We start from the raw sequence: 25,524 nt of genomic DNA on the forward strand, positions 1-25,524 counted from the left end.
TAGAGTGAGTGCTGTGGTGTCAGTCTTGCTCACAGCAACCTCAATCTCCTGGGCTCAAGCGAACCTACTGCCTCAGCCTCCCAAGTAGCTGGGACTACAAGCATGCACCACTATGCCCGGCTAATCTTTTGTATACATATATTTTAGTTGGTCAATTAATGTCTTTCCACTTTTTTTTAGTAGAGACGGGGTCTCGCTCAGGCTGGTTTCAAACTCCTGACCTTGAGCAATCCGCCCATTTAAGCCTCCCAGAGTGTTAGGAGTACAGGCATGAGCTGCTGCACCCCGCCTGGGTTATATCATTAATCTACATTTCTACTTACAAGCCAATCGATTTTAAAAAGTTACCTTCACTTTGTATCCAACATCTTAAGGCATTAAAATATCAGTGGATTCTTGTAGCATTGCTCACTTCTGATTGTTAAAACAAAAACTGTAAAGTAGAAACAATAATGTGATTTAAAATCTTCTATTCATTTGGGCATTAAGTTACCTAACATTACACAGGCTATTTTACATTTAAACATTGTTTTCCTTGTGTTATCTCCAGAAATGTCTTATAATTATGTAACTCTACTTTCCAGTGAAATTTACTCTACCAAAATCAATATATAAGCTGTTTATTGGATTCTGGTTATAGCTAAAATGACAAGAAATATTTTTAATGAAAAGTAAGAGTATGTTTATAAAGAATTGGATCTCAAGGTTTTTGTTTCATAGGAAGGAAGCTCTCTATTACATGGATCTATAAAATGATCCAAACTTCAGAGACAGGAAGCTGATAACTTGATCTATCTTCTTAATGGTTTTGACTCATGAATAAATGATAATGGTTTATGTGTTTTTCTTATAAAAAGAAATAGAAATTGTATAATGAGTCCTATTTGCCACATTTGTTCTACTTTTCAAAGGATTTCTAATTACAACGTTCTTTATATTATTTATAATAAATAATAAGACAAAACTTTAACTGAAAGCCATTCTTTGACCACAGTTGGCCATTAGCTGAAATTCAGGAAAGAACATAGGTTTGATCACCAAATCAATAAATCTAGCCACAGGCTGACTAAAAGCTTCCTTTAATCTTCTTCCTATTAGGTCTTCCTAAATTAAACCATTCCCTTTATGAATTATTTAAGTGAATGGCATGGTTATATAGAAAGATCACATATGACTCTTGATACAAAAATGTCCAAGGAACCTAAAAAAAAAAAATTCATTCAGCATATCTCAGAAATTATGGTATGAATCAAGATGCTGAAGGTTTAAAAAAAATGGGGAAGGGTATGTCCTGAAAAGCTTCAAAGAAAAATAGAAAAGTCAAGTTTATTTCCTGATTAGTGCAGGCCGATTCCCAAAGCACAGTTAAGTGTCTGGTCCAGACTTGCTATTAGCGATTAAGTAGTTCCCTTTCATTGTCAAGGCTTTTCCCTGTGGTAATGCCTAAATTCTTAATTTTAATATTTCATCTTGTTTCTTTTAGCTCCATCCTCTCTCAACAATAAGCTCTACACATTTCCACCATGCTGAATGCTTTCTCAACTCTGGAATTTGCACTTTTCAAATGTTCCCAATGTCCAACTTAGAATTACAAAACTCAAACAGTATTTAAATATATTTATATCTCCCCACACTGTCCCCTCAAAACTTACTCATTTTAATTATAGTCCAATAAATACATTTTTATGAGTTAATTTCTGAATACTGGATGTTCTTCCAAATATATCCTCATAAAAACAGAGAAAGGGGATAACCTTTCTAAATTCCAATCCCTTAATGTTTAAAAAAATTAATCATTACTTTCTTTCCCCCTTCATGGTAAACTATTCCCTCCTCAAGTCTTTAAATTTCTACCTTCAAATTTCTTTTCATTGTAACAAATACCAAAGGAAAAATACAAATCATTTCATAGTAAATGAGTCTCTTTCCTGCACTCATTTATTAGATTATCTACTTCAAGGCTACATATATGGCAGTATTTTGAAAGTGTTAACAGCTGTTAAAACCTTGAAGTTGAAAAAATAAAAAAGCCAGAGAAAATATATCACAAGCAATTAGTCTGAATTATATGAAAAGCTACTTAGATCTCAACTTTCATATAAACACTAATTTTTATTACTATAAAAGACAACATAATTATATTTCCTTTTTCTTTATAAAACTATACTTTAACAGAATATTCATAAGCTAGTCATCCTTAGGTTTTTCTGTACTGATAAAAAGTTGCTTTTAAAAGAAAAATATTTAAAATAATTGTTTCACAGAAACAGAAAGTCTTATCAAATTCTGATAAAAAAACTATAATCATGGGTAGACTCTTACCACACTATTAATTTTTTCATCAAAGATGGATATTTACGAAGTGGTATATCGGTTAGTAAGCTTCTCAGTGATCTACAAAAGTGCCACAATAAAGATGAGGTAGTATGAGACACTTCTACCTTTGTAAAATGTAAATATCACCTTTAGAAGAGACATTTATCCTGACATTGGTGTTGTGATATCCTGAGCCTCATCACTATTAGAGAGGTGCTATTTTTGTGGCTACCCCTCAATGAGACCAAGACAATCTTGAGATCACTGAGAAAAGAAAATACTAGAAGATAATGGTAACAGGGATTTTCCTGATTTAATTTTGTGATAATTGCTAAAAATTTATTTTAAAGCTATTGAAAAACCCATCTTTGAGTTAACAGAACTCCAAGATAGGGAAATGCTTCTTCACATAAAAGCAATAATTAAGAAATATTTGTTATAACTTGGAAATTTATGAGTCAAATTTCTTTCAATCTAAGTAGAAGCTGTTTCCTAATACAGCTAAACTAGCATTAAGAAATCAATTACTAGATTAAAAATGCCAATTTGTACAAAGGGGCAGACAGCTCATCAGAAGAGAAATTGAGCGATCTGTATAGATTTTTACTATTATTCATTGACTCTTTTAGAAAAGAAATTAGATAGGATACCACTCCATTTATCTTTACTAATTACATTGGACTAATGTTTCTAAAAATGCTGCCCCATTCTTGGGATAGTAAATTTAAAATATTAGCCATTTCGTCCAGTACTGTTCTATATGGCCTAAGCCATGTAGCTGTAAAAAAGGCTTTCTTTTTTTGAAGTCAATTCTAATGATAGGAATAATTATTTAGAACTTGTAGATCAAAAAGAATGTTAAGCTTCCTGAACACTGAATTCCATGTTTATTTATTCAATCTTTACTCAAGTTCAACTTAAAATAACGAAAAAAGACTTAGGTACTCTTTGGTTACCAGTGGAAATTTGTGGTAACTTATAAATTGTGGAATTTCCCCAAAGTAACAGGCTCTGAGTTTCTATAAAAGGGCTAAATAGAAGAAATAGTTCCTAAGTTAATACAGAAAAAACCTACAGTTGCTTTAGTACTTTAGCAACTATTAGCTACTAATGGTATTATCATTATTTTTAACGCTTCCAATGAGAATGGAACAAAATTTGTTTTGAAGATGGTTTAACTCTTTCAAGTTGAGAAAGACCTATTCAAGAATAACAAATAACTCTGCCACATTATAGAATAATAAATGCACCACCAGAATGTTTTCTTTTGATTCTCACTGATCAGATTAATCAAATTTAGTAATCCTGCTTTATAGTAATATTTCAAATGAAAATATATCAAGTGTGACTTTAAACCATTCTATGACATTTAGCATCCCTATTAGTTAAGACAGAAGTCAATTACATTAATATGGATAGTGAATTACAACAATCAGCTTTACTGAAGAATTTTAAAACTCAATGAAAAGGGGGATAGGGAAACTATATTTTATGTATAGAAATACTGATGGCATATATTAACAAAATATTTTACATGTAGGAAAGGATATAAGATAATTTTTTAAAGCATGAAATACAGTATATTCAAATGTGTTGGCAATGCCTATCAAATTTCAAATATGCCAAGAGTATATATAAATTAAGGAAAAGAAATATTTAAGTATACACTCTACATGGTAAAAACAAAAACCAAAGACCTGGTTAAAAATATCTATGAACCTCTAGTGTATAACCTTAAACCATTAGTGTATCATAAAAGAAAAACTGATCTTGAAGTAAAATTTAGGGCAGGCTTATTTTAGACTCCACTGCCTTTGTAGAAAAATGTAAAGTGGAATAATAAGAAAAATATTAAATGAAAATATGTATACGATCATTCCCATGTTCCTACCCTTATCCTAGCATTGTTGTTCTGCTGCATCAATCCTGAGTACTCTAACTTTTGATTTATAATGATATTCCTTCAGATATAATTTCATAGAAGAAGGAATTGGAAGGGCATCAATGCCATCGTAAGTTGTACAGTTACAAATAACTGTTCTGCATATATGCTGCAGGGAAAAGGGGAAAGTCCGAATTAAAGGAGTGGATAGAAGTGGTTCGAAGAACATACAAGCGCTCGGGTCCTTATAATGTTCTAGAAGCCCAGTAATATCAGGAGAATGGAAGACACAAGGATCATGTGCATCAAAACTAAAGTTGTGATTCCACTGTTCAATTCTAGCATGAAGAGAACGACTGTAGCGTCTAAAACTAACAGAGAATAAATAGTCTTCCTGTGCTGAGTCTCGAAGTAAAAAAGTACCCTCTGGTTTTCCTTCTAGTAGAGCTTCAGCTGCATATTTATCCATAACTCCCCAGTAACATGGGTTGTTATTGATCTGAAGGAGGTCTGGTACAAGACAGTGGACATAATCAATCTGGGTGTGGTACTTAGGAGGTGTTTCCAACTGCAGGATTTCATCATCTAATTCCCATTTGGGTTTGTTTCTTTTTCTGGAACTTGTGCAAAGCGTTATAATTTCATCATCTGAATCCATATCACTGTCTTCTATACTGTTATTTGAAACTAGGTTCATCACAGAGCCAGGCATAGGACCTCTACACGAAGCATTGTTGGTGGTTATGACACAAGGCTGAACACTGGTGTGTGAGAAACAGTTTATATCTTCTTCCATGTTTCTTCTTTGTTTTAGCTGACCATCTCTCAATTCACTCTGAGACAAGTCTGTGCTTACCCATTCATCTGACTTGGGATTTATAGGAGCAGTGTGCCGTTTAATAAAATGCCACCTAAAGGCTAAATCTGATCGAGGTGGGAAAGGACACTTATCTAACATGAGTTCACTGATATGAATTTTTCTTTTAGATGGAAGCCCTGAAGAGTGCCGACTACTACAATTCTTTATGGGAAAACACTGCCCCACAGCATCTTGCAGCTTCTGTTTAAGAGATCGACCTAAAAATCTATGCCCACAGGAATGATCTAAGTCCAACTCGATAGATGAACAGCTGTGCTTCCTTTCTTGGCTCCTTAAAGAACCTTCAGTTTTCTCTATAGTATTTACTGTTTCAGCATCTGAACAACTCTCACTCTTTTTTGACCAAGATAACTTCTTTCCACTCCACACATAACCGTCCCTTCTGTCAGCACTTCTACTCCGATTAGTTTTGGGCCTTACATCTACATTTTTACTATTATTTTCATTATTTTCTGCCATTTTAACAAACTGTCCACAAATTCCAATGTTATAAATACTTCTTTTTCAGTTTTTCCAGCAGGAAGTTTCTTCTGGACACTTTCGGGATGTATCTAAGGGGAAAAAAAAGTCATTAACCATTTGTCATCCACCTTGTATAGTTATTATATATATATTTTAAGTCCCAATTAGACACAAGATGAAAAAGCATAACTAGTACATGAAAAAAATAAGAGTTTGTTGGATATGTTGGAAGGCAGTCCCAAGATATTTTGTTCCCACTTAAACTGTTTTACCATATACTAATAGTTTCATAGTGTCATAAAGAGTCTGAGTTTCTTTCCCATAACTCATTTTCAGTGTGGATCAGAAAAAGACAAGCCTCTTGTATCCACCATAATATATGCTTAACTGTTAATAATTCTTAATCTTGAAGTATATGTTATGCCCATTTCTCCACACTTTTCTTATTTCACAGCAGATCAGTGAATTTTTTGTAGGAGACAGTCACAAATCTATCAGCTGGTGTTTGAGATCCACTACCCTATGGTTTCTTTACCTCTCTCTCATTTCCTTTCCTATTGATTAAAATACGAACAATTTTAAGTTGTAAAACTGTAAGAATTTATTAAGTAAACAATCACCACCAATTAGTAGACATACCAACCAAGTATTCTCAATGCAGTGTTGTCAATTCATTTCAATAATGGGTCCAGTTCACTATCAGTCTAGGCAGTAGGCAGTTTTTAGAAAATACGAAATTAGATAAAAATTTGACATTTTATGCACATACTCCCTTGTAGTCTTCTTTTTAATGGAGAAAAGACATGAATTTATTAATGTACACATGGGGAGAACCACAAAGTGATTACCTCAACTAACAATGGGGTTCAAAGGTTTATATAGCATCTTGAGGTTACAAAAAAAATGAGCACTCAGAACATGGCCAAAACCAGGTTATGGTGGTAAATCAGATTACAGTGTTAAGACAGGTTTCAGGGGAGAGAGAAAAGAGGCTTGGATAGCTAAGTCGTTCTTGTTATGTAGATGAAACCTCTCACAGAGAATAGGATGGAGAATATTTCCTTCAGAACTTTAAAGTGGGAGGATCGCTGGAGCCCAGCAGTTCAAGACCAGCCTAAGCAAGAGAGAGATCCCATCTCTACTAAAAAGTAGAAATTTAGGTGGGAATAGTGGCGTGCACCTGTAGTCCCAGCTACTTGGAAGGCTAAAGCAGGAGGATGGCTTGAATCCAGGAGTTTGAGGTTGCAGTGAGCTGTAATAATGACAACACTGCACTCTAGACCAGGTGACAGATGAAACACTGTCTCAAAACAAACAAACAAACAAAAAAACCCTGCAAATAGAATGGCATCTCATTTTTCAGCAACAATAGAACCTAGCTAGAGGTTAGTTTCCTTCCTACCTTAAAGAAGTAACACCAAACTATCAATCAAATATGAGGATAAACTACAGAAATTTTGAGATGTGTAAAGTTTTGACAATTTTACCTCATACTTAATGATGTGCTCTTCTAAAATTAGGATGTAAGCTTTCAAACAAAGACATGCAACACAGAAAACAAGACATTCAATACAAGAGAGAAATGAAATGTGAATTCTAGGGAGGATGAAGAAGGGAAGTCAAGGAGGTGGTGTATCTGGAGATGCTAGAGATCAGTCCATACAAGGTAGATCTTGAGGGAAAAAAATGGAATTGATTTTTAGAAAATTCAACTGAAAAGACAAGAATAAAACTGGAAAAATAATTATGTAATAATTCAATATAGAAAAATTCAAAAATTATACAAGAAAGAAAACAGAACTGAAAAACTACCTGCTTAGCAGTGAATGATATTTACATGTTCATCAAAATTGTGCTATAATTGTACTAAGAGGATGGACAGAGGAAGGAGGATAGAAGTAAATTCTTGTAAATCATAAAAGGAACTCAACAGATGTCTAAAAATTGATGAATCAAGAAAGAGAAGTATGAGCATATTATTTAGAAATATGAAAGTAAATATCAGAAAAACAGAAGATTTGAAAACAGATGCCTTTGGGATGGGGTGAGAGGGGACTGCAGCATTTCTTAGCTTATCTAACTTTTTCAGTTCAATTTAATTTTTTACCCAGGTGTATGTTATCATTTTGATGAACATAAAAATAAGTAAAAACTATCCATAATCCCACCACATCACAATTACCATTTTAATATTCTCAATATCTTTTATATACATATATGGCAAGGGTGCAGGTTCCATAGTGGAGTGCTATCAGGTATTAGAAGCATGATTTGAGTCCAGTTTCTGATTTGTACTAGCCATATGATTTTTTTTTTGGTCTCACTCCGTTGCCCAGGCTAGAGTGCCGTGGCATCAGCCTAGCTCACAGCAAACTCAAACTCCTGGGCTCAAGCAATCCTGCTGCCTCAGCCTCCCAAGTAGCTGGGACTACGGGCATGCACCACCATGCCTGGCTAATTTTTTCTATATATATATATATATTTTTTTTTTTTTTAGTAGAGACGGTGCCTGGCTCTTGCTCAGTCTGGTTTCAAACTCCTGACTTTGAGCAATCCTCCTGCCTCGGCCTCCCAGAGAGCTAGGATTATAGGCGTGAGCCACCACACCCGGCCACCAGCCATATGACCTTGAAACCTCTGTTCTTTCACCTGTAAAATGAAGTACTGATGCTATCTATTTCATTGGGCTACTGGGGATTAAATGAAATAACGCATATAAAGTAGTCTGCTCAGATCCTAAATATATCAAGTACTCAATAAATGTGAACATATACCCTCATTTTAAAAAATAAACAAAACTTAGATAATATTGTTTTGTTAAAGCACTTAACCCAGTTTTTTTTTTTTTTTTTTTTTTTTTGCGCAATGGGTGTGTGTGTGCGCACCCTCTCTCCCTCTAACTTTCCCAAAGGAAGAGAAGCTGATCAATGCCAATCGGCAATTGGGGAGAACACCAAGAGCTGGCTTCACACTCAGGAGAGAACTCATGGTTTCCGGTGCCCTACATGTTTAGGGAAACATCTATAGTAACGAACTATAGAAATGATCCCTGAAAAGTCTTTACTAAGCCAGTTTTACAGAAATAGTACATATTTAAGAAATCACACAATACCTTTGTCTCTAGCCCAGTGCTAACTAAAAAGTAAACAGATTTTTATGAGCAAATATAATTTTCAGGAGGAAAACTAATGTTTCAAAGTGAAAAAAGATCAGTATGCCAAATACAGCTGAAACTCAACAGACTATGAAGCTATAGAAGAATCTAATGTTTTTCTCCCTGAGAACTAATTTCCACTCTTCTTCTACACAAGTTTATATTCTAACAAAACAGGTTTACTTTGGCAAGGCTTACCAACTTGTATGTAACGGGTACCAACCAAGTGTCTTTGGATTTTAGGTAAATTGTTTTTATATATGCTAATAATGCTGCAGGTGTCCATAAAATAAAGTGAAAAATATCACTGCCTAAGTTGAGTTTTCTACACATTTATCTGTACTTAAAGAGTTAATACAGTGAAAATCTTCTGATTGGTCACTGTTTTATATCTATCCCAGAATTACAATTTTACATAAATTTCCCATAGCTATTCTTTTGCTAGAGGACTGAGTTCATGCCCAAGAAGTCCTAGTTTTATAAAATGTTATGTTCTGCCACGTCAATATATAGTCCAGAATGTCCTCTAATGTTGTAGTCTTCAAAGGAGAAAGAAAATTTAACTTCTATTTTGTCTAGAAAGTATAAAAAATTAAAATTATTAATATTGACTATGTGGTTGATGTTACCATCCCTCACTGTCAGATGGTCACCTGCTAATGGTGTGCTTGTTCCTGAGGAAAGAGTGGGAATTCCAAAAAGCTGAAGAGATATGGGAACCCTCTATATTTCTTTATAGACTTTCAGTGTACTGAATTTGTTTGCACATTACTGGAATGGGTTTGTAGATTGTATTATTTTAAACAAGAGAATTGTTACAATATTTTGTAATGAGATATGACCGTGGAAATTTTATAACACATAGGTTTGCTAGTTATGTAAAGGCAAGTAGTTAGATAACAAACGGCTCTCAGAAGCTACTTAGCAAGTACGTATATTTTAAAAAAATACATGCATTTCACCTGTCACTTCATGGCACAGGTAACAACAACTATTGAGAAAGTAACTGCTTAAAAAAACCTTATGTTACCAGCCTGAGCAAGAGCGAGACCCCGTCTCTACTATAAATAGAAAGAAATTAATTGGCCAACTGATATATATATAAAAAATTAGCCGGGCATGGTGGCGCATGCCTGTAGTCCCAGCTACTCGGGAGGCTGAGGCAGAAGGATCACTGGAGCCCAGGAGTTTGAGGTTGCTGTGAGCTAGGCTGACGCCACGGCACTCACTCTAGCCTGGACAACAAAGCGAGACTCTGTCTCAAAAAAAAAAAAACAAAACAAAACAAAAAAAACCCTTATGTTATGGAGAGATCTTATTAGAAAAAAGATACTCGGAATTTCCTTCACCATTATTTGTTTTTGCTACAAAAAATAAAAAGGCACCATGTATATAAACGCTTACATCTTTACACTTAAATACATGGAAACAGAATCTTCTAATCTCTTCCAGAAGCTTCATTAAACCAAATGGGAACTTGCCTTCTTGAAAATACTTTTATTTTTAAGAAAATAAAAAATTTCAACTATATTGCTCAATAAAAATAACTATTAATTTTTAGTGAAAACAAAATTATTTGTATTATTACAAGACTACAGATGAGTTTTTTAAAAAGGTGCTTTGGTGTCTTGCCTATACATTTAAAATCTAAATGTAAAAAAAGGGTAGCATTCTGAATCTGAATGAGTTGTTCCAGACAGCCTATCATTAATTCTTGGAATTTTATACAAACTTTGTATAAATGAAGTAGAAGAGGAGATACAAAATGATAAGGTAGATTTATCACCAATTTGATGTGATATAGAAACCAAAGATGATAGTCTAAAAGACATTGACGAAACAAAGATCTTTGATGGTAGCTGCAAAGCAGCTTTTTTTTTTTTTTTAAGAAGGTGAAAGAATCACTTGGGAGAAGGCTGCTTTGGCTCTTGATTCAATAATTAATTTTTTATGAAGGCAGCTATGTTACACTGCCCTGGGGAGTACACAGTGACATCTTTTTTTTTTAATCATTATTTCTTAATGAGCAAGAGGCAAATGTCTAAAAAGCAAGTTTACATAAAAGTCTTTTCAAGAAGGCAAGTTACTCACCTTTCTTGCTAAGTGGAAGAAGAAAAAAAAAATTTTTTTTAAGTATTAAAATAACAATTTCAAAAGAAAAAAAAAAAAAAGGCAGGTTCCCAGATTCTGTTACCATTTGGTCCCAGGTTCTACCATCAATGCAATGACAGCAAATGCGCACTGTATTGATTTTCACTAGCAAAATATTTAAATAATATTTAGTTATATTGAATAAGGCAGGGAAGGTGATTTTAATCCAAGATTTCTAAAGAAAATAATTAACCTAAGAATTAAAGGGTTAAGCTTCATTTATGTAGAAAACTCATTAGTATTCTCTATGATGTTGAATAACAGAGCATTATTGTATCTATTAATTATTCATTGAACTACTTATATCTACAATGCTGATGTATATCTAAGACCACAATTAATGTAACTACTACATTGTTATAAATTTGATCCTATAAAGAATAATTCAATATACTACACAAAGAATTCACAAATTATTATTCTGGTAGTAATTCAGCCCTGGGGCTTTCCCTACCAAAGCCATGATTTCAAAGTTTACCTGCCATCATGTGCCTAAAAACTCCTTAAAAGTAGTTTGGTCATAGTCTGTGATATTTGAGTTGGATTCTGTAGAAACATTTAGACTACACAAATGGAATTTATTAGATGGCAGACAACATATGAACTCCTTGGAATGTTAAGGAAAAAAAACATAAAAACGAATTTGTTCATATGGGCAACCTCTGAACTAAAAAAAAAAAGTTTTTCTCATTACAAAAGTAATACAGGTTCACTTTCCAGTAAATATTTTAAAGTATTTCCTTTTTTCATGTCACTAAGCTAGGGCTCATGGAACTTAATGGTAATTAAAAAAAAAAAAGGAATCATTGATTTTAGTACCACTACACCCTCCTTTCTCTTTACTTTTCTACTTTCCTAAAGATACCTTGCTTATGCCAGCATTCCCAAATCTATACTCTGTGGACATTAGTAATAAAAGACATTAACATATATTCTGGAGAAAAAGGGGTTCTCATGTCAACTAAGTTTCGAAATGCATCTCCTCTAGATGAATATGATGCATACTTGGCAAAAGGTTCTAGGAGGTCCTTCAGTAAAGAAACTTGCTTAAGCCACAGCTCCCCATATTTATTATAACTCACCACAAATCATTTTTGTGGAACAAGTTTTGGATAAACATTAACGGACTAGCATTAAAATGAGTGTGTATTCCTTGAGCTTACTACCTAAAGGAAAGAAGAAATGTCTAGGAATCTGTCATTGAAGAAGGCTAATCTAATCTAGAGTGAAGAACGAGCAGGAAACTAAGAGCTGGCAGTATATGCACTTCTAAAAGTAGCAGGAAGATTAACAGAATTTAAGAAACCAGAATATTTAAGATACACTTCTGAAACACTTTATGGAATAAATCAGATTGAACAGATTTATTTTTCCCTTCCAATTTGTAATTTTTAAATTATAAAAACAATATATGCTCCTTAAATTAATATATGGATCATTCAGATACTTTTAAAAAGGATCATTCCTCCTTTTAAAAAGGATAAAAAAACTGTAATTTCATTGCCTAGAGGCAAGCAATTTTGACACTTTGGTCTATTTCTTTGAACTCATTTTTCCTATAATGATCAATTTAGCCTAAAAAGGAAATTTTAAAGATCCATAAAAAATTAACAACCTATACTGTTTTCATTATATCATATTTAAAAATAAGCATGGTGCAGATGAAATAACATCAACTGCTAAATTGTCAAACGTGGGATAAAATTCAGAGTTTGCCACTCATTAGGTATGTTATCTGCTTTTTAAAATCTCATTTGGCTTCAGTTTTCCCATTGTAAAATCTGGATAATGCCAGCTACCTCATGGTTTTACTACCGGATTAAAATGTATGACAACAATATATATTGAGCTTAACAAAAATAAGTGTTAGCTGTTTCGTGGTATTATCCAGGACTTTTCATGAAGAAGCTGATTTCTAAAAATGAGAGGTGGGAAAGTGGCACAATTAAGAAAAAGGAAAGAAAAGATACAAAGGCTTCATATAAGACTAGAAAATCTGTGCAAAAACATACCTTGAAATCTGAAGTCAAGGAGGCTCCGGCATTTCTGAAATATCATAAAGTATATTATTCCTGATATTAAATATGTTATTTTTAAAAAGTTTTAAATTCTTTACAAAAATATTATGTGTATATATATATATTTTTTTTTTTGAGACAGAGTCTCGCTTTGTTGCCTAGGCTAGAGTGAGTGCCGTGGCGTCAGCCTAGCTCACAGCAACCTCAAACTCCTGGGCTCAAGCAATCCTTCTGTCTCAGCCTCCCAAGTAGCTGGGACTACAGGCATTCGCCACTATGCCCGGCTAATTTTTTTTTCCTATATATATTAGTTGGCCAATTAGTTTCTTTCTATTTATAGTAGAGACGGGGTCTCGCTCTTGCTCAGGCTGGTTTCGAACTCCCGACCTCGAGCAATCCGCCCGCCTCGGCCTCCCAGAGAGCTAGGATTACAGGCGTGAGCCACCGCGCCCGGCCTATTATGTGTATAAATAACCAAAACTTTAATGACAAAAAATTTGTAGTTTCTTGCAAGCCAACTTATAATGTGCAAGTTTTTTTTTTTTTTTTTTAAAAACCAAACTCATTATAGATTATTCTTTTCACTGCTTTATAATAATTACATAAGGTTGGGTAACATGTTTCACCTATAAACTAGTAAAAGGTGACTCTAGACTTAAATAAAATTGCTTTTATGTTCTGATAGTTTTACTAAATTCTAAGGTTTGTGGCAACAGCTATGATTTGGAGAGGCAGTGTGGTAGACTACACTGGATTAGGCAAAAGACCTGGGTTCCATTCCTAGCTCTGACATTTGGTAGGTGTGTCTTTTAGATAAATCACAACCTTCCTGAGTCTTAGTTTTTTCCATCTATAAAACATTGATTATCTCTGTCTTGCTGTGGTAAGGATCCAGTGTCAGTGTAACACAAGAATCAAATACTGGCTCTTTAGCCAGGGGAACTGGGTAGTAGGCAGTCCAGATAGATAGGAGAGGGACTTTTACTGTTCTTTTTATACCATATGAAGTTTATATACATGCAAGTATTACTTAACCCTGAAAATAAACAGGCTAATAAGTTTCAGGACACAGTAAGAGATATAAAAATCTTCAGATTTCTAACATGCTTTCAATGTTATTTTTTCAATACTTTTTCTCAGCTAGCATTACCTTTCACAGGATTAATGATTTTTATACCAAGTGTATATTTTACTGAAAAATCATTTTTAAACTGCTTTCAAAAGGCAATACTGGTACATCCTCTTGGCTAAACTCTGTAAGATTATATGATATTATTTAGATAGACAATAACCACCATTGGTAGAACGGTAATTTACCCATGTTTTCTCACCCAATTGCCCTTGAGACCAATACTAACTATGAGACTATGAGTGGCTATAACAGAGCAAAGCTAACTAACTTTCACTGCAATTGAATCTGAGACTTTGGCATCATTTTCAGTCAGTTCATTCAGCTACCCATACCTAGGAGACATGCACTGTTAATGATGAATAAATCCATTTGGAAATTTCTGACACGCATATAAGTGACAGCTACATTGATTTTTTTTTTTACAAAGCTATGTTACCTTCACTAATCAGACAATTTTGCTAATATTTAAGTTATACATGTTTCATTACTACATTATCATTTTGTACATAGTGTCTAAATGTCTATTTCCCTCAAGAAGACCATGAACTTACTTGAAGGCATTACAATTTGTAGGCATTCAACTGAAACAAATGAAATTGTGAAAACATATTATACTACCAAAGGCAAGAATACATCTTTTAATATTTAAAAAATTTTGATGGATAATTATTTAAACAAACCCCACTTTAAAGAAAACCACTAAATATCCACCCAAAGTACCTCATTAACATGAGACATTAACAACAATTTTACACATCCATGAATATCTCTTATGTACTCTAATAATTTGAGAGGTAAACATTACCTCCATTTTATATATTTTTATATTAAAAAAAATTTTTTTTATTATTTTATTTTTTTAGCCAACTCAGATGAAACATTACCTCCATTTTAGATGAAGAATCCAACTTTCAGGAAAGTAAAAAAACATACTCAAGGTCACGCAATGTGTCAGGGTCAATATGAAAACCTATGGCTGTTGAACTTTATAAGGCCCAACCTCTTTCCATATATGTAAAATTTGCAAAGGAAATTTTTCTTTAACCTGTGAATCAAATGGCTTGATAACAGGAAAAAGCCAGACAGAAAGGACAGATGCATGGACACCATTCATAGTTTGAAAGTCCCATGATTTTAATATTATAGATATTATAGCTAAGGCATTTTATAGATATAATCTAATGCTGAGATTCTTCTTATGCTGGGCTCTGAATAGTATTACACTAAAATCTCATCATGATTTATTTAATACAGAGACGAATATTATCAGAGTTCATTCATCTTGAATCCCATACTCCTTCAATGATATTCAAGTTACTTGGATAAAAAAATTGTAAATCAGTCTATTAAAAAAAATTGATTTCCAAATGAAATTAGGTCACTTAGAAAGCATCATTTCAGGGTAACTTTGCTCTTGTGGGAAATCAATAGTAGGTTATTTTTCAAAAAATCCCAAGTTCTTTTTGAACCAATCACTCTCCCTCTTCATTCATATACAAACCTCAGTGTCTAGCAAGCCTATCTGGAGCCCTGGTACTAAAAACAATGCCACCACGGTAAGAACAGGACGGGGTTTGTCCGTGTGCTTGCAACTTTTCACAGTGAACTAGACTGAAAGACAATAGGGAAATCTCCACAACGGAAGAGTCTCTCGCTTAGGTCATAAAATAAGTCTGATTGAGGCAGAAAGGTGAGTGTCACAAAAACCTAGAAAAATTCTTAAAGATAAGTACTAACGAAAGAATATGATTGTGAAGGTTTTCATCAGAGAATGGTCTACCAATATGGAGAACATGAAGACACAGAGAAGCATAAACTTAATGACCAAGACCTTAGCAGAGACTCCAAGGATCAAATGGAAGTATTCAACAATAGAGTTTAGTTCTAACTCTTCTTTTGGATCTAAATATGCACTTCAGTAAACTTTAGGTGGCATCTGAATAGCGAAACACAAGTTACTTTTTTCTTAAAGGATATCTGGATAGAGTTGAAAGGAATAAACATTCATGTACACCCCATACCTCCAGGGACCCAGAGTAATCAACTGGAACTGAAATTAAGTCTCTCCTTTCTCTCTACAGATATGACAAGGTGAGGGCACAAAGGATGTGAAGATTAGAGGCTCGAAAAGATCTTGCTTTCTTTCTCTCCAGAGAAGATGCCCAAAGATTTGTCTCTAACCCAGTCCTAAAGATGGGCTGGATCCGTTCAGAGAGTCGGATATGGTTGCCTGGGAGGAGAGCCTGGAAGGTGGAAGCAAGACCCCGGTCTGTGAGGCCAGGCAGCGGCCACCCTTCCCCCACTCACCTCCCGGGGCGCAGCTTAACTGGGGCTGGCCGAGTAACCGCCGCCATCACCATCGCCATCACTCTGGGTGCTCACTGAAGTGAGGAAGGGAGGCCCAGCCATTCCTGCACCTCGTGTGGGTCCTACAAGGCGAATGCTTTTCTGCAACTCCTACCCTCCCCTCGGCGCTCAGTCCTCATCCCAGACGTCGCGGTCATAGCCTCCGCCTGCTTCCCAGGCGCCGCCACCACTTCCGTGTTCAGCTCCCTCCCTTCCTCCTTTCCTCCCTCCCGCCCTCAGCAGCCGGCTCTTTTTCACGCGGAGGGCGCGCAGCTGACGCCACCGCCCCGCGACCTCGGTCGGGACCAGCGCCGGGTGTGGGCGGGGCTGCGCAGGCGCAATGTGGCGAGCGCGCCAGAGCGCGGGAAGCGGCTCTACGCGGACGCTTGTTCTTCTCCTTCCCTCGGTCACCTGGGTGAGTCCTCACGATCTCGCTGCCAGCGCCCACCAAGGAGAAGCATGTTTTCTTCCCGGCTTATCTTGTGACAGACTCTCTGCCATATCCTGCTGGTGCCACTGGGGTGGGGAACGCGGGGCTGCAGCACACGGGGCTGTGGAGGGCATGCTCGGGAGGAGACTAAGCTCTTCCTCTTAAGCCTCCTGGCTTTTCTCTCATTTAAAATAATAAGACTAGCTTTTATGAAACATTTTCAGGTAGGAAAAGATGCCGGCTACACAGAAGCCAATGAGATATGGACATACAGAGGGCCACACGGATGTCTGTTTTGATGATTCTGGGAGGTAAGGTTCTTCGAGAAACAAAAAGAACGTTTCAGTTGTAAATCTTAGAACATTTATTCTCGTAGGTCTTATGTGCAGTCATCCAAAAATGACTCATGCAAATGGAGAAGTATAACGTTAAAATCTAAAATGACATATATATTTCCTTAGATTTATTGTTTGATTCGGACTGTCGTGGTAGTTTCAGTATATCAGAAAAGTTAAAGTCTTCGAAGGGAGTTAGATGCAAGCTTCTGCTCCCATATTCTCTTCCCGGCCTTTTCTCTGCGTCTCACATGATTGGTTTTGTCAAATCACTAGATACTGCCTACTTGTCAAATTCAGTGGCCTGTTATATTTGATACAGTGTCCTCCCTGGGCTTCAGTGATGCTATTTCTTTTTGCTGCTTTTTTTTTTTTAACTTATTTCCCTCTGCTTGATTCCTAAATAGTGATATTTTCCTAAGGTTTTTCTGTCTCTTTTATCCTTCTAAACCCATTACTTTGCAGTACCATCCAATCATGTGGCTTCCACTTTCTCTACTATGTTGATTAATTCGTTGAAAAAATATTTGTGTGTCTACTTTGCTCGGGTCTAGAGATACGATAGAGCAAACAAGGCACAATCTTTTCCTTCATTGAGCTTAAGGTCTTTTGGATTGACAGACATTGAGCACCATTAATCACAAAAATAAATATATTTAGAAATGCACTTAGAAATACAAAGTAATATGTGCAATGATAAACATATATGAGGAGAAACTGATCTAGTTCAAGGAGGCAGGGAAGGCTTCTCTGAGGAAGTGTTTCTTGAGATCTGAAGATTGAGTAGGCATTAAGTATAAAGATGGGTGGTGGTGGCAGTGGCGTAGTGATGTATTTCAAGCAGAGGGGACACTGTGTGTAAAGGCCTAGTGGGGGCAGGGACCATGGTAGGTTCAAAGAACTATAAGAATGCTAGTGATGCTGAAGTGTAGAGAGTGATGCAGATTGATAAGATATGAATCTGGAAGATAGGCAGTGGGTGTCCTATCCAAGGCCCTCTGGGCTTTATTAAGAATTCTTATTTTTAATCCTAAAAGTAGTGGGAAGATATTAAAGGTTTGAAGCAGAGGGGAGATGTGATCAGGCACTTTTTCTGAGAAGATGGACAGAGGATAAATTGTAAAAGGAGCAATAGTGGTTGCAGAGTGACTATTAGGAGGTATCTGTATTAGCTTGGTTAAGTGTGATGGAAGCTTGGACTAGAGTGGACATGGGTTTGGAGAAAAGAGGATATGTTTACATTCAGAAAATATTTAAGAGGTAAAGTCAATAGTATGGATAAAACATTAAGGTGGAAAAAAAGATGTTAGGGATAACATCCATATTTCTAGATGTTTACAGTTGAGGAAATGATGCTTGCTGCCATTTACAGATAGTAGAATCACTTGAAGAGGAGGAGTATATTTCAGAGGTGGAACAGGAGGTGAAGTTATGAGTTTGCATTTAGACATGATTAGTATGGGATTTCTTTGAGATACTATGCCAGAGAGGTAAAGACATAAATAGGTCTCAAGCTCAAGGGAAAAGTGTGAGCTAGAGATAGAAATATACAGTTGACCTTTGAACAACATGGGTTTGGACTTCGAAGGGCCACTTACGTGAATTTTTTTATCAATACATATATTAGAGAGTTTTTTACAGATTTGCAACAGTTTGAAAAAACTCATGTTGCCTAGACGAAGTATGTCATGAATACATAAAATATGTGTAGTTACTAGTCTATTTTGTCATTTACTACCTTATAATATATACAGATGTATTATGAAAAGTTAAAATGTATCAAAACATATGCACACAAACACACATCATACATGGCACCATTTGCAGTCTAGAGAAACGTAAACAAGTGTAAAGATGCAATATGGGCCGGGCGCTGTGGCTCACGCCTGTAATCCTAGCTCTTGGGAGGCCGAGGCGGGCGGATTGCTCAAGGTCAGGAGTTCGAAACCAGCCTGAGCAAGAGCGAGACCCCGTCTCTACTATAAATAGAAAGAAATTAATTGGCCAACTGATATATATATAAAAAATTAGCCGGGCATGGTGGCGCATGCCTGTAGTCCCAGCTACCCGGGAGGCTGAGGCAGAAGGATCACTCGAGCCCAGGAGTTTGAGGTTGCTGTGAGCTAGGCTGACGCCACGGCACTCACTCTAGCCTGGGCAACAAAGCGAGACTCTGTCTCAAAAAAAAAAAAAAAAAAAAAAAAAAGATGCAATATGAAATCATAACTGCATAAAATTAATGGTAGTGCATACTGTTCCGTAATAATTTCCTAGCCACCTCCTGTTTGCTATTGCAGTGAGCTTAGGTGTTACAGTATCTTTTATTTTTATTTTTTTGAGACAGAGTCTCACTTTGTTGCCCAGGCTAGAGTGAGTGCCATAGCATCAGCCTAACTCACAGCAACCTCAAACTCCTGGGTTGAAGCAATCCTCCTGCCTCAGCCTCCCAAGTAGCTGGGACTACAGGCATGTGCCACCATGCCTGGCTAATTTTGTTCTATATATATTAGTTGGCCAATTAATTTCTTTCTATTTATAGTAGAGACGGGGTCTTGTTCTTGCTCAGGCTGGTTTCGAACTCCTGACCTGGGGCAATCTGGCCGCCTCGGCCTCCCAGAGTGCTAGGATTATAGGCGTGAGCCACCGCACCCGGCCACAAGTATCTTGAGTATACCCTTGAAATGTGTGACGCTAATCATTGCCATGTGAGCAGTTTGTCTTTCCAGTAAATTGTGTATCCCAGTAAAAGGTGATCCTTCACAGTTCTTGTGTATTTTTCATTGTGTTTATTTTAATACTGTAAACCTTCAGTAATACTGTGGGACCCATACAGAATGCTGCTAGTGATGCTGGAGGTGCTCCCAAGAAGCAGGGAATAGTTATGACATTATAAGAAAAAGTTGAATTCCATGATATGTACTGTAGATTGAGGTCTGTAGCTGCAATTACCTGCCATTTCAAGATAAGCAAATCCAGCATCAGTAGCTAGGTGAGCCATTTCAAGATAAGCAAATCCAGCATCTGTGAGCTAGGCTGATGCTACGGCACTCACTCTAGCCTGTACAACAAAGCGAGACTCTGTCTCAAAAAAAAAAAAAATTATTTCAAGACATTTTTTCCTAAAAAAAACATGTTTGTGACATTAAACAAAATTTTTTTCCTTATTCTTTTCTTTAGTTTTTATTGTGGGAATTTCCACATGTGGATAAAAGAGGCTGATATGAACCTTATTTACTCTCTTTTAATAATTACTATACTGTGGTAAAGCTTTTTTCTATGTGTATTTCCAGTCCCTCTTTTACTTCTTAGTTAATTATTTTAAAGCAAGTCGTATACATGTGATAACTAAACTCTGGCTTTTTGGGGGTGGAAACTAGGAGTATAAAGATTTAGCAAGATTCATGAATTAAAAGAAGGCACAAGTAAAACAATATTAGGCATAAAAAAAATACAGTGAAGGCTTCAAAATATCATATGACTCTAGTAACACCCTTATGCCAACAGTTTTGGAAATTTAAAACAAAGGTATAAATGTATAAATTAGAGATACATAAATTAGCAAAATTTACCCAAGAAAAAATAAAAACATTTCTTTACATTGATTATCTAAACATTAACATATAATCAAAACATTAACATAAGTAGAATAATCATTCTTAATACATGTTCACATACTTTAGTAAGTTTTTTAGCCTATCTCATAGTATTGCTATTTTTCTGAAAAATGTGTTTAAATACAATGTTATGTTTATTTTTCTCATGAAATTAGTGGCAATCTTTTTCAGAGTTGTATCTTATGTGAAATAAATTTGAAATGAGATCTCCAATTCTTTTCTCTAGACCATAACATTTTTCACTGAGAAAATACTCTCATTAAGCATTATAAGGTACTTGGCAGGCTCAAAGCAAATTCTACTAACTGGAAGAATTACAATATTTAAGAATTTGTTTTAAGGGTAAATATTTTAGCCTCAGTATTTTTATAGGATCTGTATTTTTATCTCCATTCAGCATACCCTTTTTCAATGATAGAGTCTTCACAATATTTTTAAAGACAAAATTCATCAAGTTGTCTTTGATTCTTTTGAGTGTTTCACAGATTTTGAGCCTACTCTTTTTCATTTCATTCTGGCATAGAACATAAATTTATATAATTAAAAATAGGAATTCCATCAAAAGATTCTTCCCACAAGTCAAGATATTCCAAAGTGCAATTATAGAATTTCAAAATTAAATCATTCACCATTTCAGCTTTTAATGTGTAATTTGTTCAATTCTTATTTGCTTTTGTAGGGATAAATTTCAGTGTCTTCCTGTACATAAGGTTTGTTTTCCTTAATGGCATTTCCCTAAAAGCTTCAAAGGCTTAAGTTGAATGCTTTGATTGAAGATTTCTTACTGTTTTGAACTAAATGCAACTAAGATTTAGAGGACTTGTTTCTAATAATACTATTATAATGCCATTATTATAGGACACTTGGATTGTTTCATAAAGTCACTCTTCAAAGGCTCAAAGATTTTATTTTATTTTTTGTGTTAAGCCAAATAAGAGTTTAAAGGCTCAAAGATTTTAAAAATCCAATTGATGATGGCCAGTAGAGGGAGAAAGCACATTCTACAATGCCAGTATTTTTGTGTATTTAACATCAGTTTGTTACAAAAATTTTGTTGTTGAATTATTCTGGATATAAATACAACTACCTGAAAATTTGACAAGTATGGCTTATTTTTTGTTTGGCACAGTATCTCACAGCTCATTTGGGCACAATCATGAATTCTAATTCTAATTCCAAGTACTTTTTGGTTTCATAGATTTCTTGATATAGTTAAGAACATTATTTTTTCTACAGTATTGTGCTCTCCCAAAATTTGTATTACTGTTAAAAGTTAAGAATTTTGTGTTTAGCAAAACTTTTCATTGAATTTAGATAGAATTCTCAGTAATGTCAGATGTTTCACTTTCAACAGAAAACTTCCAGAAGCTTTATTTTGTTTCCATGAACTGAAAGGAAAATTAAACCGTTATTGGAATTAATATGACTGATTTTCTTTTTGTTTTGTTTTGTTTGTAAATTTCATTGCTCTTTTTTTTATCCATTATTTTTCTCGTAAGAATCAGAGGCACTGATTTTCTATTTAAAACACCTGATGACATGGATATAACATCATTATCGTATAACTGCTTGAAAATTCTTTTGCTAATGGATATAACACATTAAGTCACTTTACTTTTTATATTTGTAGTAGAAAACTTGGAATGAAAAATGAACAAAATTAGTTTAAAACAACTGATATTTGTTTTTTTTTTGTTTTTTTTTTTTTTTTGAGACAGAGTCTCGCTTTGTTGTCCAGGCTAGAGTGAGTGCCGTGGCGTCAGCCTAGCTCACAGCAACCTCAAACTCCTGGGCTCGAGTGATCCTTCAGCCTCAGCCTCCCGAGTAGCTGGGACTACAGGCATGCGCCACCATGCCCGGCTAATTTTTTATATATATATATCAGTTGGCCAATTAATTTCTTTCTATTTATAGTAGAGACGGGGTCTCGCTCTTGCTCAGGCTGGTTTTGAACTCCTGACCTTGAGCAATCCGCCCGCCTCGGCCTCCCAAGAGCTAGGATTACAGGCGTGAGCCACAGCGCCCGGCCAACAACTGATATTTGTTTTGGTGCTGTACTGTCCAATACAGTGGCTACTAGCCACATGAAGCTATTTAGATTTAAATTAAGTAAAATTAACTTAATGAAAAATTCAGTTCCTCGGTTACATTAGCCACATATTAATTCCTCTATACTAGATATAGACCATTTCTGTCATCTCAGAAAGTTCTGTTGGACAACACTGAAGAGTTATGCTTGACAAAATGTACATTCACTTTCTGTAGCTTATAGAAGTGCAGTTTTTAGGCAGTCTTCTCACGATAATGACTAACTTTTAAAGTAGATACTTCTTCAGGAGTTTTTCATCTTCTGATTTTCCTGTGGTTGGTGTTATCACTATAGCCCTATGATAAACGTCAGCTAACATTTTGTTCAAGTTATACTTATCAACTTTCCTGAGAAGCAGAAATTTAGTATTTAATTATTTATTAAACATGTACTTAATGTATTTTTTAGCTTATTGCTACTGAAAGGGTTGTGTTGTTTTTTTTCCCCCAAATTTGAAAAGCGTAGCCAAACAATAAAATTAATATATAGTTATTTGATAACAGTAAATGACAAAACCACTTAGGAAGAATGTTCAGACTACTTTCTTAGAAGCTCTTCACAGAGCTGCTTAACTCTATTTTCTGCCTACTTTCTTAGAAGCTCTTCACAGAGCTGCTTAACTCTATTTTCTGCCTACATTTCTCATTAATTTCACTATAATTTCCCACAGGCCCCACCAACTGGCTTCTGCAACTTTGTGTTTCCCCCCCATGCAGCTGCTGGTGCAATAAGTAGTCTATAGGAACAGCAACACGAAATACTTCTCCATCACCACTGGGGACTGAAAGAAGTAGCTATCTCTAGGAGTGTATGTCTGAATTCAGTTTGTTTTTTTATCAGTGAATGCCTCACATGTTGTCCTTGAAAGGATTTGTTAAGTATATTGCATCAAGAAAGGGTTAGAAAAGGGGAGATGGGTTATCATTGGTCATTTTTCAGATTTAACCGTGTGTTAAAGTGAAACACATTGCATGTGTCTTACACTACTGAACAAGACTATGGCAGAAGCTGGAAATGCAAAGAAGAGGCCTGCCAAACCCACTCTGGCCAATTTTGATGCAACTGATACTAAAATATTTTATTTTATTTTATTTTTTTTTATTTATTGTTTTTTTTTTCTGTTTTGTATACTTTTCAGTATGCATTCTTTTATAATAAAGTTGAAAAACTAAGTTTGATGAATACTTGGGTAGAAGGAAATTAAAGGTGGAAATCTGGAATAGGTTAAAATTTATAACTGATTATACTAAAGCATTAATGAAATATTAATTAAGCCTATTGTGCTATGACAGAATTTACATTTACCTTATTTTACTTAATTCTAAATTCAGTTTAACTAGAAATTACTTTTTAAAGTTTAACCAATGTCAATTTTACATTCAGAAATAAAGTCAAATTTTATTATAATGTCAACATTTCGACCTTCTAAAACTAAAAATATTTTAATTTTTGATTTAAAAAATCCCACGCAAAAGTCCCAAAGGTGCCTTTCATGTTTAAGCTTTAATTAGCAACTACTTTGGTCTATGACACATATTGCGCAGATATTGAAGTGTTAATATTACTGCAGCTTGATTACAAAAGGCAATGATTAATTTTAAAGCAGACAAAAAAGATATGCCCTGATTACAAAGGAATGATTAAGGCGGAATGTCAGACATTGCACATTTATAGCAGCCTTTGCCATCGTCAAAGGATACGACTTCGCAAAAGTTTATATTTAGAATTCTGAGTACTTTGTACTTTACAATGCCAAAGGATTTGTGCCTTGCAGACTGAGCACCCCAATCCTGATAGGGCCTAAGACCTTGGGGGGGGGGTGGGGGCTAAAATATTTTAAAGTGAAAAATCCAGGAAAAGTGCCAGACTGACTGGATGCATGAATTAGGAGTATCCTGGACGTACTGAGACCTGTGGTCTTCCTGTCTACTTCCTATAGAAGGGAGTATGACTGCCATTAAGATTATCCTAAACAGGATAACCGCAGTCTTCATTTTCCTTACCATTTTCTGGATTGTCTGCTCCATGTAAACTCTCCCATGCTTTACTGACTTCATATTTTGCTTGATTTCCTGTTTGGAACTGCCCTAATCACCAGTCTCAACATATTCAATGCTACTTGTCCTTTGACTTCCCAGTGAAAGTTCCACCTTTCTTATGAATAGGTGGGAATGCGAATTAATCTTTTTCTATTGAACATCCATAGTTCTTTATATGGCTCCTTTTTTGCCACTTACCATATATTATTTTCGTATTTTATTATGTATGTTATATTTTGTATTTTTATTTGCTTTTTTGTATGTGTCTAGTTAGGACACAAAATAAATAAAAGCACTTGGAAGATGAGAGGTTTAAAACAAGTTATGACAGATGTAGACATCCATTTGAATAGTCACCTTTGGACAATTAAGCTCATCCATTCATTTATTTATTCAACAAACACTTATTAAGGTTTCTGTGTCAGAGATTGTTTGGTGCTAGGGATATAGTGGTGAGCAAGGTAGACATGGTCCTTGCTATTACAGAGATTACACACTCATCTTTCTCACATTATTACAAATAAATAATTTTATGCCAGGAATGAACTGTAGAGAGCATTAGACTCACCTTTTATTTTATAGAATAGGAAGTTAGTAGTCTTTGTTATTGAGGTTTATATGTATAAAATGAGAAAAAAATATTGCCTAGTACTTTTATTTTATTAAGAAATGATAA

At 35.1% G+C, this 25,524-nt stretch overlaps 2 protein-coding genes and 1 pseudogene across 3 annotated transcripts in view; 1 reads left to right on the forward strand and 2 right to left on the reverse strand.

Moving 5' to 3' along the window:
- Positions 1 to 1,920: 1,920 nt before the first annotated feature.
- Positions 1,921 to 16,617, reverse strand: SOCS4 (suppressor of cytokine signaling 4). 2 transcript variants are annotated; one of them, XM_012758026.2, is made up of 3 exons: positions 16,303 to 16,617; positions 12,858 to 12,891; positions 1,921 to 5,629 (listed from the first exon to the last, which is right to left on the reverse strand). In XM_012758026.2, the coding sequence occupies exon 3, from the start codon at positions 5,535 to 5,537 to the stop codon at positions 4,215 to 4,217; it is 1,323 nt and encodes a 440-aa protein (XP_012613480.2). In that variant the 5' UTR covers positions 5,538 to 5,629; positions 12,858 to 12,891; positions 16,303 to 16,617; the 3' UTR covers positions 1,921 to 4,214. The 2 variants fall into 2 exon arrangements, with proteins under 2 accessions (XP_012613480.2, XP_012613479.2); XM_012758025.3 differs by lacking the exon at positions 12,858 to 12,891 and having other exon boundaries at positions 16,303 to 16,616.
- Positions 8,424 to 8,606, reverse strand: LOC142871589 (uncharacterized; annotated as a pseudogene).
- A 53-nt stretch (positions 16,618 to 16,670) lies between the features above and the next one.
- WDHD1 (WD repeat and HMG-box DNA binding protein 1) overlaps positions 16,671 to 25,524 on the forward strand; it is a 63,120-nt gene continuing 54,266 nt past the window's right edge. The window contains exons 1-2 of the mRNA XM_076004019.1: positions 16,671 to 16,756; positions 16,996 to 17,082. Coding sequence (XP_075860134.1) covers positions 17,006 to 17,082 — 77 coding nt within the window. The 5' untranslated portion in view covers positions 16,671 to 16,756; positions 16,996 to 17,005. The remainder of the gene's footprint in view (positions 16,757 to 16,995; positions 17,083 to 25,524) is intronic.

Source organism: Microcebus murinus, chromosome 6 (genome assembly GCF_040939455.1).
Source record: "Microcebus murinus isolate Inina chromosome 6, M.murinus_Inina_mat1.0, whole genome shotgun sequence".
Lineage (NCBI taxonomy): Eukaryota > Metazoa > Chordata > Mammalia > Primates > Cheirogaleidae > Microcebus > Microcebus murinus.

Bases quoted from the DNA above. Each gene is read 5' to 3' on its own strand.
- SOCS4 (XM_012758026.2), bottom strand. From the start codon at position 5,537: ATGGCAGAAAATAATGAAAATAATAGTAAAAATGTAGATGTAAGGCCC.